The 17,500-nt window shown below is 46.3% G+C and overlaps 4 protein-coding genes across 9 annotated transcripts in view; all 4 read left to right on the top strand.

Moving 5' to 3' along the window:
* grnb (granulin b) overlaps positions 1-1,215 on the top strand; it is an 11,048-nt gene extending 9,833 nt beyond the window's left edge. For both annotated transcript variants that reach the window (XM_076970340.1, XM_076970341.1), the window contains exon 15: positions 1-1,215. This exon is cut by the window's left edge and continues 266 nt beyond it. The gene's annotated coding sequence lies outside the window, so the exon portion shown is untranslated.
* Positions 1,216-1,502: 287 nt separating this feature from the next.
* map3k14b (mitogen-activated protein kinase kinase kinase 14b) lies at positions 1,503-9,099 on the top strand. Its single transcript, XM_076970339.1, has 15 exons — positions 1,503-1,751; positions 2,910-3,477; positions 3,650-3,710; positions 3,927-4,956; positions 5,125-5,259; positions 5,403-5,532; positions 5,651-5,779; positions 5,998-6,102; positions 6,204-6,367; positions 6,472-6,622; positions 6,809-7,426; positions 7,558-7,649; positions 7,760-7,886; positions 7,970-8,076; positions 8,300-9,099. The coding sequence occupies exons 2-15, from the start codon at positions 2,919-2,921 to the stop codon at positions 8,504-8,506; spliced, it is 3,615 nt and encodes a 1,204-aa protein (XP_076826454.1). The 5' UTR covers positions 1,503-1,751; positions 2,910-2,918; the 3' UTR covers positions 8,507-9,099.
* A 292-nt stretch (positions 9,100-9,391) lies between these two features.
* On the top strand, positions 9,392-12,978 carry arf2b (ARF GTPase 2b). Of its 3 annotated transcripts, none has more exons than XM_076970344.1 (5): positions 9,392-9,644; positions 10,311-10,468; positions 10,712-10,822; positions 11,304-11,428; positions 11,624-12,978. In XM_076970344.1, exons 2-5 carry the CDS (start codon positions 10,321-10,323, stop codon positions 11,783-11,785), a joined length of 546 nt encoding a protein of 181 aa, XP_076826459.1. In that variant the 5' UTR covers positions 9,392-9,644; positions 10,311-10,320; the 3' UTR covers positions 11,786-12,978. The 3 variants fall into 3 exon arrangements, with proteins under 3 accessions (XP_076826459.1, XP_076826457.1, XP_076826458.1); XM_076970342.1 differs by having other exon boundaries at positions 9,398-9,604; XM_076970343.1 differs by lacking the exon at positions 9,392-9,644 and adding an exon at positions 9,661-9,820.
* A 552-nt stretch (positions 12,979-13,530) lies between these two features.
* Positions 13,531-17,500, top strand: part of grb7 (growth factor receptor bound protein 7) — a 10,424-nt gene continuing 6,454 nt past the window's right edge. Inside the window, exons 1-4 of one of the 3 annotated variants that reach the window (XM_076970976.1) lie at positions 13,531-13,636; positions 14,796-14,943; positions 15,150-15,285; positions 17,214-17,370. In XM_076970976.1, the coding sequence (XP_076827091.1) occupies positions 13,534-13,636; positions 14,796-14,943; positions 15,150-15,285; positions 17,214-17,370 (544 nt within the window). In that variant the 5' untranslated portion in view covers positions 13,531-13,533. Of the gene's footprint in view, positions 13,637-14,493; positions 14,639-14,795; positions 14,944-15,149; positions 15,286-17,213; positions 17,371-17,500 lie in introns of those variants that run through there. The other 2 variants (XM_076970977.1, XM_076970978.1) reach the window with 2 other exon arrangements.

The following is a 17,500-nucleotide window of genomic DNA, read 5'->3' on the forward strand; positions in this document are numbered from 1 at the left end:
TTTTTGGATGAATCCTCTCCGTTAGTCTCACCTATGAAGACACTGACATCCAAACGATGACACACAAATACACTTCCCATTGGCTCAGACCCAGAGTCTGTGCTGGCTCTGTTCCTTCTCTTCCCTGGACCTTCTGGAGTCTGAGATGCTGTATTTAGGATTTGAGTCCAGTCTCTGCTGCTAACCGTGCGATGTGACGCCAGTTTGCAGCAGTTGTTGTTACAGCGTGGTCAGTTTGAGCAAAGGCTTATTTTCCTTTCTACTGGAAAGGCTAATGTATCGTCTCCAGCAGACTGTACATATTCTTGTACAGTCTGTACGTCTGCTTGTAAGATGATGTCCAATGAAATTGATAAACGTGTCTGGGGGGTGAGGGGGGACTGTGTGTGTGTGTGTGTGTGTGTGTGTGTGTGTGTGTGTGTGTGTGTGTGTGTGTGTGTGTGTGTGTGTGTGTGTGTGTGTGTGTGTGTGTGTGTGTGTGTGTGTGTGTGTGTGTGTGTGTGTGTGTGTGTGTGTGTGTGCTCAGACAGCTGCGAATGTGAGCACCCAAACCTGACACTGGCTTGTTCAGCGGATTTAAATGCCTTGCTGTCCCCAAAGTAAACTGTAAGCAAATTAAAGGAGTTTCCTATACTGTTAAGGCATCTAAACTTAATTTGTTTTAAAAAATTTTAATTTGGTTTTAATTTAATTCTATATTTTACAGTTCCTTTTTTTTATCACAGGTATTATAACTTTGGATGTGTCTGAATTCCAGCATATCTGTACTGCTTTGATCTGGTTTGGTTCAGGGGTTTATATATAATTTCAATGTGGGAATGTGGATTTAAGTAGTTTGAGGTTATTTTCTATACTTCACTCACTCCAGTGATGATCACTCCAGTAGGTGAGGGTGACCTGCAGCCTCACCCACATCAGATCGTTCTGCATTTGAGGCTCTTTGTGCAGTTTTACATCACACATAGTCATTGTACATCCCCCCCCCCCCCCCCCCCTTTACTTACATGGAGCCATGTTATCTACCATTACAGTAGTGTTCTGTTTTTTAACAGCCTTTCATCAGATGTGTCCAGAAAGATTAAGATGTAAGATTAAACCTAATTTAAGTTTAAATCTGTTTATGGTTTAGAGATATTTTATTTTGACTTGATTTTGATTTGGAGATTAAATTATTTTGTTTTGTTTTTTCTTGTGGAAATAAATCCTTTGAAATCATTTATCAAATGACTCACAGGTTTCATTTATGTCTGTTTTGGTAAACAAAAGCCCTTACTGGTTGCTATGGTGCGTGGTAGCTAGTGATTGGTGAGTGAGCTCATGGCATTTGAGTTATGCTTGTGAGGATAGAATATCTGAGTTCTTTATGAGGCCCTGCAGAGGAGATATCGTCCCTCTGTTGCATTATACATAAATGAAAGTTGTACTGGACGTCATTTTTGTATTCGTGTTTTGAACATATTTATTTAGAGAACTTACTGACTAAGATTGCAGTTAGCCAATCAGGGTGCCCGCCACACGTCTTTAGGGTGGCCGTGAGCCAGAGGTATTGGGTTCCGCTAAGGGAGCGTGGGCGTGTGTGTGTATTGGGTTCCACTAAGGGAGCGTGGGCGTGCGTGTGTATTTCTTGCGCCTGCCGGCCCCAGCACACTTTGAATCGCAGTGTTAAGAGTGAGGGAACCTCGTGCAGAGGAGAAGAAAGAGAAGACGAGATCGCTGTGTCCAGCCGCCCATCAGACCCCCATCATCCTCTGGTATGTCCGTAGTACGTCTGAGGAGTTTTCATCATCTCAGACATTTTAACAAACTGAATTTTGCTGTCCAGTTGTTCTCGCAGTGCATGGCTAATGTGTGTGTCTGTGTGTTACGTGTGTGAGAAGTCAGTGTGTGTGTGTGAGATGGATACCAAAAGCTTTGGAGCAGAAAATGTATCTTCTTAAAAAAGTCATATAAACCTAATATGTCCTTGTACTGAACTATGTTATGTTACCAATAGCAGGTCTCAGATTTACATTAATTCTTACAGTCTGTTTTGATTTAAATATTTGATGATGAACATGCAGACTATCAAGTGTTCTAGTTTTAGGACACATGAAGAAAAATAAATTGATGAAAAATTAATCAGAATCATATTGTAAGCTGTCCACCCCTACAGATAAATGCATGCAAACTCCACATGTGTTTGCGGTAAGGCCCCATGGTGTGTGCGGTACCTCCTTTACGGGACGACTGTGTGTCCTGAAGAGCTGAAGACAGATTATGTCCCTTGAGAGGAAAACGTTGGATGGTAAGAAGGCTGGGAGTTACAGAAAGAGGAGGAGAGAGGGAGAGAGAGAGAGGGAGATAGGGGGAGAGAGGGAGGTATAGGGGAAGAGAGTGTAAACTGCAGACGCAAAGAAAGGATGGCTCTGTAAGAGCGTGGGAGTGAAACAGCTGATGAGGGTGTGTGTGTGTGTGAGGGTGTGTGTGTGTGTGAGGTAGAGAGAGTGAGGGAAACAGGTGAGGTGTTAGATGAACATGCGCTGCTGCCTGTGCCAAAGTGTCTTGGTTCTATTAATACACGGCGGTCCAGATCGTTCCTCACGCTGACCCATTCACACACTGCCCTGTCACTGCTGCCCCGAAGAGCTACGATGTGAGGAAGTGAGTGAGAGTGAGAGAGAGAGTGTGTGTGTGTGTGTGCGTGCGTGTGTGTGTGTGTGTGTTTGACGTCCTCATCATTCATGGATAATAGTTCACTATGTTAGTGCCTGTGTGGGATGTCTGGCAGTAAGATGTACTTATTAAAGTTTATGTTCTATTTTACCTTTCCCCTATCCTGCCCCCTCGCTCTCTCGCTCTCTCTCTTTCTCTCTGTTTCTCTCACTCTTCCCTTTCTCTCCCCCTCCCCCTCCCTCCCTCCTCTGTATCAGGGCAGAGGAATGGCCATACCCTCCATGTCCGGCACCAGCAGCTGTGTTCTGGAGGCCTCAGCACTGGTCTGCCTGGCAGAGGAAGCACTGAGCTCCAGGCCAGAGGAGGGCGCTGCATGCTCGATCCACACCCCCCCCAGAACCCTGTCACAGCACGTGACCCACACCCCCACCAGAACCCTGTCACAGCACGTGACCCACAACTCCACCAGAACTCTGTCACAGCACGTGACCCACAACCCCACCAGAACCCTGTCTCAGCACGTGACCCACAACCCCACCAGAACCCTGTCACAGCACGTGACCCACACCCCCACCAGAACCCTGTCACAGCACGTGACCCACACCCCCACCAGAACCCTGTCACAGCACGTGACCCACACCCCCACCAGAACCCTGTCACAGCACGTGACCCACACCCCCACCAGAACCCTGTCACAGCACGTGACCCACACCCCCACCAGAACCCTGTCACAGCACGTGACCCACAACCCCACCAGAACCCTGTCACAGCATGTGACCACGGGCCACGCTGGCATTACCACTCCTACTACTGCCCAGGCACAGGGTAAGAAACTTTTTTTCCACAGTAGAATTACATAGACGGCAATGTAAAGGAAACAAAACGCCATTTACCATCAAATGTAAGATGTGGTGTTAAAGTGGGTGGAGTTAGAGGAGAAGAGGGGTGTGGTCAGTGAGGAGGGGAGGAGTACATATGACTGTTAATTTTTTTCCAGATGGGCAAGTGTTCCACCCTTCGGTTGTGGAAAATGGTTTATTCCAACAGCTCAGTAACAGGTACACATACATATACCTGTGTCCTCCACTGCACTAACTCCATTACCATTCATCTGAGTGTGTCTATATATAATTACATCCATACAATTGATTTTTCTACATGATGGCAATGGAAAGCCAATTAGAGGGTACTTATGCATCAGACAGAGTCCTGACTACACAGGAAGAGAACGAGAGAGTATATAAGACGGAATAAATGACCGTCCCTGTCCCCAGGTTCGAGCACTCGACCCGGACGCAGGGGGTCACTCCAGCCCAAGATGTCCCACAGCTCAGGACCAATGTGTGGGCGTGTCCTCAGGCCAGGCACGAGGCGGCTCTCTGCCTCCAATCTTTGAACCTCTGCTGCTGTTCTGACATTTACTCCAGTAATGGAAGATTAGTCTGCGCTGAGCTGGGTTCTGACTCCGAGTCTGTGTACATTTACGCTGAGAGCATCCAGGGTTGTGACACCTCGTGCTCTGGTACGCCACGGGACCGCGACGCCCTCCGTATCTGCGCAGAGTCCGCAAAACTCTCTCGGGAAGTAACGCGCGACCCTGCGGCTTTTTGGAATGGGACCTATAAAGCAAAGAGGAGGTCTGACTCTCTTGACTCTGATTCCGTTATGGTATGTTTGGACGCTGAGGACAAGTCGAGCTTTGACTCACCAGATTACAGCATAGAAGCTGTTTATGGATCGGATTATTCCCACGACAGTGAGTCTGTGAGAGGTAACTATGACTCGGCTTCTACCTGTGTCTGCACAGACTCGAGGTGGAGCTCTGACTGTGCTGATGCAAGTGCAGAGTCTCTCTACAGCCCATTTGAGGCACAGCAGGGTTTCTCCTCATCCAGCCCCAGCTCTGACTCTTCTGGCTACACCGCCGACTTTGTCTTGGAATCTCCATGCTGCACAGTGGAACGTCACCTCAGCTCTGACTCCGCAGGGGATTATGGGACAGGCCGCTGTGACTCGTTTGGGAGTCATTTTGAGGAGGCGTCCTATGACCTGTACAACGCTTCACCTCCGAGCAGTGATGCGGGGTCACGAAGCAGGAAAGTGAAGGGACTCGACCGGGACTCTGACTCTCCGGGGTTTCAGGATTGCAACGACCTCGCTTTGAGCGAACTGAGGGGAGCCGTGACTCACACGGCTCGCCGCCACTTCACAATGTTCTTCCGCGAGATGGTGAAAGAGGCGGAGCAGGAAAGAGATCAGGACAAAGTCAATGTCAGCGAGGGCTTTCTGTTCCACCCACAGAAGGTATGAAAGTATGAGCAGGCTGACACCTTTCTAATCCTGTTGAGCGCTTGAGTTTGGAGTCCATGTCAAAACAAGCTGGAATTTCATTTTGCTTTAAAAAAAATTCCTCATGTAACATTTCTAATTGAAATACAAGTTAAATCAACACATTGACATCCATTCTCGAAGTTTTTACAGGCGAAGAACTCTGAATATCGGGAAGGTCGAGAATATTCTTTGCTACGGCACATACAGAATGGGTCATACGGGGACGTCTTTAGTATCCGGGACAAACAAACTGGGTTTACATGTGCTGCAAAAAAGGTAAAATATTTTACCATAATGCACTAGGGTTTTGCATGAACTTGATGCTGGTCTTGTTGTCCATATGTTCTCATGGGTTCAGATGCCTGCATGAGATGAACTCGCTCGGCTCTCCGTCATGGTGGTTAATGTGTGGTCTCCAGATTCCCCTCTGCAGCTTCAGTTGGGAGGAGGTGTCCATCTGGAGTCGTCTGGACTCCCCACGCATCCTACAGCTGTTCGGAGCAGTGCGGGAGGGGCTCAACGTCGTCCTCTTCATGGACCTCAAAGCAGGTGCGTTCTGGGTACTCTGAAAGAGCTTTCGATTAAAAACTGATTCGATTGAATGGTGTCATCACATTATTATCCTAGATGTAGAAGTTTTGAAAGCTTTAGTTTTCTCTTTCTTCAGGTTCATTAGCACAGTTGCTGAAAGCCAGAGGGAGTCTTCCTGAGGACATGGCTCTGTTCTACTACTGTCAGGTGTTACAAGCTCTGGAGCACATTCACAGCAGATTGGTCATACATCTAGATGTCAAAGGTCAGAAGAGATGTCACATACTCGAGTATACTATCAAAGACTGTTTTAAGACTTAAGAATCAAAGGTCAGTCTATTTGCGAATCAGAATTGATTAAATATGCCCTCCCCCAGTGTGTACTGACACTGTTACAACATTCTTTTTGACAAAGGGTACCATTGCGTTTCACCTTTTACTGTGTGTGTGTGTGTGTGTGTGTATGTGTGTGTGTGTGTGTAGTGGATAATGTTTTGCTTTCCATGGATGGGAGGGAGTGTTTTCTGTGTGACTTCGGGCTGTCCGAGACACTCGACCAGACGGGATACAGCATCAAGACTCTCCGAGGTGAGATGCCCGCCGACTGTGTACGTGAGTCCGTGTGCCACCAGTAGGGGGCAGACTCGTGCGTACGGACACCCATGGACATGTGCGACTGTCGGTTTCAGGCCAGGGCCTACGCGGCACAGAGAGCCACGTGTCTCCGGAGGTGGCCCGGGGGGACCCTCGCTCGGACAGGGCCGACGTCTGGAGCAGCTGCTGTATGCTACTGCACATGCTCACCGGCTACCAGCCCTGGACACGTTACTACGCACACCCTCTGTGCTTGAAAGTGAGGCTCACACACACACACACACACACTTGCATGTCACAGTCGATGCGAACATACGGCGCCCACGTTGCCTGACAGGTCCGTCGTCGATACCCCTTGTGCAGATTGTAAGCGAGCCGCCTCCCCTGTGGGAGATCCCTCCCGGCTGTGACCTCCTGACCTGTGAGGTCATCAGAGGAGGACTGGTGAAGGAGCCGAAAGAGCGGGACTCGGCTGGAGAGCTGCTGGTGAAGGCCACCAGAGCCCTGCGATCAGGTCCGCAGACGTGACCTCCTGCTTTTAACCTGAGAAATACTAGGACATTATCTGTAGTCAATGTGACGCTGCTATGTTTGTTTTATAGGTGGATCTGAATATATGCTGCTAAACGTGTGTGCGGCAGTCAAGTAACGTGTGTGTGTGTGTGTGTGTGTGTGTGTGTGTGTGTGTGTGTGTGTGTAGTGGGTGGGTACTGTAATCTGGTGTTATCAGCCACACAGACTCTGCCCTTGTTGCGTAACACTGAGCGTCCACACTGGCCACCATCAAGAGAGGTGCAGATCCCGGCTCTTGTTACCATCACACCCCAGGAACCCCTACGTCCTGTTCCCAAAACATCGCCCCCTGCTGTCCGGGATCCGGAACAGCTCTCGGCTCCCAGAATTCAGTGGGTGAGCCCGTGGAGAGAAAGGGCAGGAGAGGAGGATGAAACGGGGTCCAGAGCGTGGGATTCGGGTGGGGTCAGCAGGTGTGACGGTGATGGGTGGAGAGGGGTGATGGAGCAGCACTGGGGTGTTGGGGACCTCGCCGAAACCTTCAACGCACGGCCAACGGAGGGGAGAGGAACCAGAGGCCCGGCGGGTCAGGCAATGCGTGAGAGTGATGACGAGCATGGTCAGGTGGTGAAGGAGAGAGAAGATCTGAGGGATGTGACTAGCGATGAGGAAGAGGAGGAGGAGGAGGAGGAGGAGCCGTTTCTCAGAACGCAGATCCTCTGTGGCACCAGACATGATGCAGAGCCTCTGATTAAGGATGAATACTGGGAGACAGATGAAGAGTCCATTATGTCTGCCCGAAGAAGTAAGTGTGTGTGTGTGTGTGTGTGTGTGTGTGGGTGTGTGTCACCACTTTACCATATATCACGTGAACATGTTACTTTACATGTTACTAAGTACGTTACTTAGTGTCAGTAATTCACCTCTTGTCTACAGGTGGAAACATGTTCCTCCCTGATGCAAACTCAAAATTAACTTTCACCTGTCACCGCAGCACCTGTGACTCTGAACCAGAGCTTACTGACAAGGTAAGTACAACCATACACACGTGCACAAGCGCATTGGTGAGAATTTGCACACATTGCGGTATTCATAATAACTTATCCAAACACAGAGCCCCTCCTTTTCTCTTTTAAAGGATTCTGATTGGTCAGATGAATGGAGCTCTGGGGTGTTCTCCTCCTACAGTAGCCTCGCAGATGAACAGAGCTTCAATGTGGACTGGTCAGTCTCCACCAATCAGCCGCCGTCTTGCTGCTTTGAAGGTAAAGGAACTCGAGATTCGTAAAGTGCACGTGGTGAACTCTAAGTAGGTAAATGTGATAGATGTGGGTGTATGTGTGTGTAGGTCTGGGTGTGGACATTTGGGTGGAGGACGTGAGTGGGGACACTCTGAAGATCAGGGAGAGACCAAAGGTGAAACTTGGACATGTTGCCGTGGGGATTAGTGCACAGGTGAGAATCTGACCAATTCAGGACTTTTTTGAACAGAATAAATGTGTATTAATCTATGAAATTGCCATGAACCTTTAACCTAGCTTTCTAAATCACGTGGTGCCTTGTGGGATCTCCTACGGCCGTGCTCATTTGGGATTCTTCAGACTCCTTAAATGTTCCTGAGGCATAAGCAGGCCACGTATGGCCACTGAAAGATCGCTGTATATCTGTCCAATCAAAGATCTCCATGAGGACCTTCAGCCTCGCCACCCTGGACGGGAAGCTGGTCTCCCCAGACGCGGAGGTACTGGAGTCGGGCATGTGGCTGCAGTGCGTCCCTGCTCCAGACGGATGCTCCACCTGGGACTGGAGGATCCGAGATGGCAAAATGGAGATGCAAGAGCATGATGGATTTCAGTCAGATACCTGCTCCACGCTGGAAGCCTAAGGACAATGTACTCCAATGCAACATTCCTCTTACATTGTTACAGTCATGCTCTTGTTTGTTTTTTTTACATTTTAACTGTCAATAAAAGTGAAATAATGGCAGGTCTACAGTTGAAAATAATCCCTGAACTATAGTCAGACTTCCCAGCTTTAAAATGATGTAATAAAGCATCTGTGCAAATGGGGTCTTTACTACACTCTGGCCAGTTTATATGAGGAAGGTTTATTACAGATGTAGTTAGTGTGAATATCACCTTCCAAAACCTGTATTCTTGTTATACACAACATTGAACAAAACCATGTTTTTTTTCAGTATTTAGAGGTTTTACTGGAGTAGTAAGCTTTTAAACTAGCTGGCTAGCTAGCTTATTTCTACCTGAGAGAGGTTAGTTTGGACATGCCTGACCAGTTTCACCATGAAAATAAATTTGCAGTTTGAGAGAGCAGCAACATCCACCACTTTAAACGGATGTAGCTATATACACGGGTGTGTATTACTATTGTTACTGTATTGGTCCAACTAATGTAAATTAAGGAGTGTATATTTCTTGTGACAATAAATTGGAAGCGATCACTTCCGTCTTTCTTACGCAAGCAGGATCCGTTTGTTTTACTTCAGCTGGACCATAACGTGCCGGGGCGGGATGTAATCGTGTTATATGATATGATCTGTCAGAAGAGGTGTTTCAGGTGGAGGTGTTGAAGGTGGAGGTGTTTGTCAAGTGGAGGTGTTTGTCAGGAGGAGGTGTTGAAGGTGGAGGTGTTTGTCAGGTGGAGGTGTTTGTCAGGAGGAGGTGTTGAAGGTGGAGGTGTTTGTCAGGAGGAGGTGTTGAAGGTGGAGTTGTTTGTCAGGAGGAGGTGTTGAAGGTGGAGATGTTTGTCAAGGGGAGGTGTTGAAGGTGGAGGTGTTGAAGGTGGAGGTGTTTGTCAGGAGGAGTTGTTTGTCAAGAGGAGGTGTTGAAGGTGGAGGTGTTTGTCAAGAGGTGTTGAAGGTGGAGGTGTTTGTCAAGCCGGCGCGGTGAGGTCTGCGTGACGCCATCTTGACGTGTCAGCGGTGCGCTCGCAGTGGCGGAAGTCTCCGAGAAGCTCTGTTTACAAGGTGATTTTACTTACACTTCATGTGCTTTGCTTTCTGTCGAGTAAGTTAACGTTCAGCAATGTTTCTTTTGACAACTTTTAAATGACTGGAAACCATTAGCGAATCATTAGACTCTGTCCCCGCGTTATATAGCAGCTAAATTCGCCGGACACTGCCAGCTGTTTCTCGCTACCTGTCACTACCCGGCCGCTGTAGCTAACCAGCTAACTGGAGAAAGTGAGTTTCCAGCTGCTCTTGTGGAAATTCGTACTAAAAAGATATATTACGCCGTTTTAATATTCCACTTTTATTTATTTTGGTCACATCCAACGATACGTTAGATAGTTGGTTGTCTTCTTAACTTTGTTGGTTAACTTGGCTACACGTTAGCCTCAGTGAGGGTGGCTAACGTTAGGCGGCTTGTGTCGGCCACCTCACATCAGCTGGGTCGCTCTCTGCCTTCTCAAGCCGCCGCCCTAATATATAACCTCTTAACCTCTTTTCAGTACTTTATTACTTATGGCTAGCCTAGTTTTGAAGCTTCAACATGACCACGGGCGATGCCGTAAGCCCTACTGCGAGCAAAGTGGCGTCAAATGTCGAGACGACTGGGCGTTAGTTGGACACACAGCGAGTAACGTAGTGACATGAGAGATGCCACAGCAGTTGAGCGGATCTGCACACAAGTCGATGAAAAATTTGCCATCTCTGTCTCTCTTTCACCCAGACTCGAGAGGATGGGGAATGTATTCGCTAATCTCTTTAAAAGTTTGTTTGGGAAGAAGGAGATGAGAATTTTGATGGTGGGACTGGATGCTGCTGGAAAAACCACCATTTTGTACAAACTGAAATTGGGAGAGATCGTGACTACCATCCCCACCATTGGTAATGCACACACGCTTGCACCTCCCCTCGACCCCCGTTATTATCTCCATCACGGGCTGGGTTTCATGCACTTTATAGACTGTTGACCTCCACGTTTCACATTTGTGGGCAGGTGTTGCTGTCACCTGGTTTGTCTTGACTTTTCTTGTGCAATGCAGAGTTCCTTTGTATTAACGGTCTGTGTATTGTATTGTGTGTGTGTGTGGGGGGGGGGGGGGGTTGGGTTGGTTGTTTAATCTCCAGGTTTTAATGTTGAGACGGTCGAGTACAAGAACATCAGTTTCACAGTCTGGGATGTCGGTGGTCAGGACAAAATCAGACCATTGTGGAGACACTATTTTCAGAACACGCAAGGTAAGAGAGCACACCTACCATTTCAGCATAAAAAATAAAATATCAACCTTCTGCTTGGACTTTAATGCATTTTGCACCTGGAGTGAATGTTGCTGAGATTGCTGTAAGAATGTTTAACCCTTCCAGTATTGGGAATTAATTCCACAAAGAGCCATTCTGCTGTTTGGAGACCAAACTCCACAGCATTTAAAAATGTTCCCCATGCGTGTGTTGTTGTGTACTACAAATAGTAACTATTAAAATTTAATAATCATCTTCCCTATTGCCAGCTGTATCCAAAATAGTTTCATACTTGCTGAAGTATGCATAAGTCTTCCATTGTAAGTAATCGCAGACATTGTTGTGTTTTTTTTTTTGTGGTATCGAATAGTTTGAAGAAAATGAGCTGTGGTTTCTGAAAGACCTCTATTCATGTTCCACTCACATTCTGCAGCATGTTTGTAAATGAAGCTGCTTTTGAGATGAGGTTTCTCACCTGCAGGCTTGATCTTCGTGGTGGACAGCAACGACCGGGAGCGAGTCACCGAAGCGCGGGAGGAGCTCGCGAGGATGCTGGCGGAAGACGAGCTACGCGATGCCGTCCTCCTTGTTTTCGCAAACAAGCAGGTGAGGATTACGTCACCCCGCCCAGACGTAAAGGACCAGACGTAAACGATGCTGCCCTGGGCTCTCACCTTTCATGTTAATCACCGAGTTTTGTCAGTAATTAGGCCGGAACTGTAGCTGACTAGGGCCCTCGGACATGGCAGGAAAGACGAAGTGGTGTGTGATGTTTGTGTGCGTCCCTGGTTGTGCTCGCAGGACCTGCCAAACGCGATGAACGCCGCCGAGATCACCGACAAGTTGGGCCTTCACGCCCTGCGTCACCGAAACTGGTACATCCAGGCCACGTGTGCCACCAGCGGAGACGGCCTCTACGAAGGGCTCGACTGGCTCTCCAACCAGCTCAAAAACCAGAAATGAGCCATTCCACCAATGTGTGTGTGTGTGTGTGTGTGTGTGTGTGTGTGTGTGTGTGTGTGTGTGTGTGTGTGTGTGTGTGAGCGAGCAAGTGAGACAGAGACGCACACAGGTGCGGTGTTGGCCCAAACCTTGACTTATCTCAAAACCTCTTCTTTGCTCCCACCCTACTTTCCTTGGGGTTCTAGGCTGCGTCTTTCCACCTGTGTGTGTGTGTGTGTGTGTGTGTGTGTGGGTGCTTGTCTTTGTGTAGACATGCATTCTGTAGTATGATCTTATGTATGAGTATTTACTAACGTCTGCATGTGTGGATGCGTGCGCGTGCGCGTGTGTGTGTGTGTGTGTGTGTGTGTGTGTGTGTGTGTGTGTGTGTGTGTGTGTGTGAAGGCTTCCGTCAACCTGCGTGGACCAGGGCTGTCCCTGGCACGTCTTTAACACGCCTCTCCTCCAGATCCATGCCTGAATTGTGAACCACAGCAGGCAAGCGGGGCTCGTCCCCATGTCCTGCTTTTGGCAATAACCTTGTGCAATCCTCCACTAATGTCAAGAGCACGCCCAACACAAGGGCCCACATGTCTTCCCACGATCACACTCTGAATACATTGCAAAAATCCACACAAAAAGAACACCACCAACCTGCTCTCATGTATTTATAGGAAAAATTGCAAAATGGTGACCTGTATCAGGTTGGGAAAATAATTTTCCATCCTTGATTGTTCTTTTGCCTGGTTTGAACAGCATGGTTAAGCCCCGTTTGTGTTTCTCAGTGTGAGGGTGTACGGAGTAGAGCTGAACAGAACCTGGGCTGGTGACGACACAGCACGTACCTCACCACCCCCCCCCCCCAAACATTCCCTCCACGTCCCACAAACCATTAGATTTGATTTTTGAATTAAAAACCACGTAACGTCACGTATGTTTTCCCTCTCGCTCATTTCTTGCTCGTGAATGTGTTGGTTAAAACTGGTGAAACTGGAGTTGTGCGTCCAGACGCTTCCTTCACCTGGAGGAGGGACGACCTCAAGTGTCGTCTTGTGTGCCTGTAGGTATTTCAGGGTCACTACTGACTTCAGTGTGGACTTCAACAAGATGACCACAAACACGGGCGTTCCGTTACTGTGTGACTGTAACAGATACGTTCAAAGATTGAATTGTGTCTATGTGTATAAGATTAAAGAGAAACGAGTTTGACCAACTTTTTTGCTGTCCATGTCTTCCCTTGTGTCTGTGTCTGATGTAGTTTGACCACACTGGTAATGGGTCATACATTTCCATCTAATTGGCACGTTTTATTCTCAGAACGTTTTACTTTAATGGGTTTTCTCTCCTTTGTTTCAGTTAATGAAAGAAAATACCTATGAATAATGTATTATTATTTAGTTGACACAGGCCTGTGGGGGATATGGAATATGTAAGCTAAACAACTTCAAAATAATTTAAAAGGTATGTTGACGTTCCAGTTTTAGTTTCATATTTGGTGGACAATACTTGAGATTAACAAGCGTGAACGTCCGCACATATAAATGTTAGTTGAAAAGTCCATACAACTGGACAGGGTCCCTGTCAAACCTTCAGTACCGTTACCGCTCTCCCGCCTGAGACACACCGTGGCCTCACCTCCGTGCGGTCACCGGGCCAGACCCGCCCACACCGGGCCAGACACGCCCACACCGTGGCCCCACCTCCGTGCGGTCACCGGGCCAGACCCGCCCACACCGGTCCAGACACGCCCACACCGTGGCCCCACCTCCATGCGGTCACCGGGCCAAACCCGCACCGCCGTAACGTCAAATAAACAGGATGTTACTCACACCAACAGTCGGAATGCCCCACTGGATACTTTGAACAGTCACGGTACGTTCACTTTCTTATGGAATAAATAGTACCTTTCTTTTAGGACATTTCCATATACATTTAAGTTTGGTATTTTATAGGTGTACCCAAAAATGTATTAGGCTAATGAATAAATCTAGAGTTGATATCTTAACTTAAGTTGTTTTATACTCACGTTGTCTGGAAACGTTTTTATACTTGCGTAAAAACAGCGTTACGTTTGGTCATTTATTTTAAGCCATTTATGAGCACACACGACTGCGACCTGAGGGAAACACAATATGTTTTCATTGTGTTGTGTTTGGGCTGAGACTGTGTGATGCGGTTCTGGACGTGAAAGACACGTGTTCCAGTCCTGATGTACTTACCGGGGTTCCGACCGAACATTTGCCGGTGGGAAACCCAGTCTACGAGTGTTCATAATTCACCTGTTACTGCACTTGAAGACTCCACATAATTTGTATTTTTATTTTAATTAAAAGCGTGTTGCCTATCTTTTATCAGCCATTCTAAGCAAATACATTTCAGCATAATTCTCTTATTAAAAATAGCTCGTGCAAAAATAATGGATCGAATCTAAATGTGGTTATAATGTACATGTGCAGATAGCAGCTGTGCTGTTTAGATCAGTAGTGTAAGAGGTGATTGATGATTGTGCCGGACAGTCAGTGAGTCAGTCAGTCAGTTCTTACAACGTCTGATGAAGTGAGTTTCAAGACACTAGACTTGTTTTGATATGCGGGGGAGTGAGTGAGCGAGAGAGAGAGAGAGAGGTCAAGAGTGCCAGTTTCCTGGTGCACAGCCCAGTCACCTGGCCTGATGGCACTCTCTGGTTGGCTGTTGTTGTTTTCTTACAGATTAATAACAAGGGTGTAAGAAGGCGTGACAGTGTCGTGGTTTCTGGCTCAGAGTTTTGTTTGTGTGTTTGGATTTCGCCTCCAGTGTAGAAAGCTAATTATAGAAACAAAACTCGGGCTGAACTTTATGAGAAACAGATGAAATATAATACCTGAGGTTGTACTGGTAAATCTCTATTTACATTTTAATCTTGCTGTTTCGTTCACTAGAATAGTAACTCTTGTTTTTCAAAAGCATGACACTTGCAGTCATGCTATAAAATGAGCTATTTGTTTTCTCTCTCTTTCTTTCTTTCTCTTTCTCTTTCTTTCTCTCACTCTAGTAATGCAGGTGGATTGCCACTGGAGAGAGGTTTTCAGGGAGACCGTGAGGGAGACCATGCTCAATCAAGAGGCAACATCTCCCGGTCCGATCTCCACTGGTCCAGTCACACCACGATCCTTCCCCCTGGCTATCAGGAGTAATCATGGGTACTTTTTCTACCCCTACCCTTGCGTGTTTGTTCTTTCTTTCTTTAATCTATTCATTCATCCTTGAATTTATTCAAGAAGAACACTGGGTCAGTGTTTAACTTCTGCTGTTTGATTATGTTTGATTGTAATTATTATGTGTAACTCCAGGATTTTCAATATTTGTCAGTAAAACAGTTCTCGATTATGATTGTTATATTTTATAGCACCAAAGGAGAATTACGACCTTCCTCTGTGCCGTCGATACCAAATCCATTTCCTGAGCTATGTAGCCCCTCTAATTCCCCAGTCCGGATTGGTTCCCTTGTGGGAAAACACACTGTGTCAGATGAAGACATGCATGTAAGTCCGTTTGTCTTTCTGTTTATTTCATCGTTTGTTTATCTCTTTGGTTGTTCATATCCACAGACTCTTAGGCTAATACAACACATTACAAAACATTTTTTGCAGCAGGTAAATTTATGTTGGTGCCTGCATTGAACTTCAAGGAATATTCAGTGCCTTTTTGTTTTTAACCCCCTGACAAAAGAAGAATGACTACCCCGTTAGAAATCTTATTTGTCAGCGTTTTGAATTTTCACATCCCCAGTTTCATTCTATGTGTATTACATTAACATGATGGGACATAACACAAATGAATAGTGGAACACAGTCTTAACTTAACAGTGAGAGCAAGCTTGGTTATTGGCAGAAATAACTGATAATCTACTAATATCCACTAATAATCTATTCATCACCTTACAGAAATAAACATAAGAGTCTCATTATGAAGTCAACACCCATTTTTAACATTTAATACATCAAAGTATTGTTTCCCCCAAAACAATGGATTTGAGAATTTCGATAAATATGGAAATAATTAATGTATTTTGTGCTATTGAGAGTCTTGTCTACTTTGACCCCTGATTAACCATGTAAACATGTTACCAGGCTGCAGTGAGTTTGGGATGTTTTTAGTAAATGAGTCCAGTGATTTCTTGAAGCCCTTCAGCACACTTCAGAAGTGATCTTATGCAGTAGCGCTTTAGGGCAGGTTATGCCTATCTCACGAGGAACAATCGGTCTGTGTTGATGTGAGCTCTTGTTGCCCATGGCAATAAAAGTTCTCCACAGTCACAACAGGACATGGTGCCAGGCCAACCTTTCGGCAAAACAAACCTTTCAGAGGAAATCAGACACATAGCCAGGGAGATTGTTTTCGTAGTCTCCTTTTTACACACACACAGGCACACACCCGGAAAGACATTAAATATGAATACGATGTTCGCCCTGCACGACAGTTACTCAGACGGACTCACAACTGTAGTTCTGAGGTGAAGTCTAGTTCCAGTTTGCCAGAAGCTTCCAGGGGTTGAGATCCTCATAACCTCTCTGACAGTGTTGAGATCGTCTTAACTGCTCTGCAGTATTCCAGCTGTCACTGTACAGCGATGTTGGTGGGGCACGGAGTTACAATTTTCATGAACATAGGCTGAAGCAGGAAAGCTTTGCTAGATTTCTTATTTAAACTGGGAGTAGCTCCAATAAAGGGGCAAACCAAAACCAGCTGAATTCATCATCACCATTGTAAACATCATCATCATCATCATCATCATCATCATCATCATCATCATCATCATCATCATCACCATCATTTTTTATCTTCTTCTTGTAAAAACATCCATGTTCAAACTACTATGATTTATATGTTTGCAGGAAGTGAATATGAGAGAAATGTTGAATCACTACGTAGTTTTAGTTGTTTTTTTTGTGTGTGTGTGTGTGGGTGCGTGCGTGCTCACATGTCCCCACAAGCATGACGGGGACTGACAGGTCCGGAGTACTGGTTCGTCTGGTTTGAGTAGATTAACCCCCACCCCCACGTGTTTGTCCAATTTACTGAAAACTATTAAACAGTAAAGGTATTTGTGTAACATTGCTATTCACACAAGCAGTGGAGAGCAGACATACATTACCCCGCTGTGCGCAGTTACAAAGTTTGATGCAGTAGAATATTTAAAATGTGTTTTACAATTATTTTTTACAACATTTCTATATACTGCCATTTTAGTTCAGGGACATTTAAAAGACAGTTCACTGAAAGACAGGAATTTTTTGTCTCTCACAGAACAACACCGATTAAGAGAAAGGAAACAAGATTTTTGGCTTGACAAATGTCAGACAGAAGTTCCATGTCTGTATGACTCAAACAAAGTGTTCCTAAAGGAAGTGTTGACGGATTCTTGGCTGTGTGTGTGCGTGTGCGCGTGTGTGTGTGTGTGTGTGTGTAGGTGGTGAGAGTGTATGACGAGGACACACACAGTCGCTCTGTGCTGGTCTCATCAGGAACGACAGTGCGTGATGTGTGTCACATTCTGGTCCACGCAGCCCACTGTGTTGACCAAAAGAACTGGGCCCTCTTTGAGCAGCACCCCTCACTAGGACTGGGTAAAACTGGTTTCTTCCGCTTTAGATCTGTTTATACTGGGTAGGACTAGATAAGTCTGTTACATACTGATATAAACTTCATGCAGTTAGAATAAATCATGGTGTTTTGCCCGTTATATACTTTTCAAGG

The sequence above is a fragment of the Brachyhypopomus gauderio genome, chromosome 13 (assembly GCF_052324685.1).
Source record: "Brachyhypopomus gauderio isolate BG-103 chromosome 13, BGAUD_0.2, whole genome shotgun sequence".
NCBI classification, from domain to species: Eukaryota; Metazoa; Chordata; class Actinopteri; order Gymnotiformes; family Hypopomidae; genus Brachyhypopomus; species Brachyhypopomus gauderio.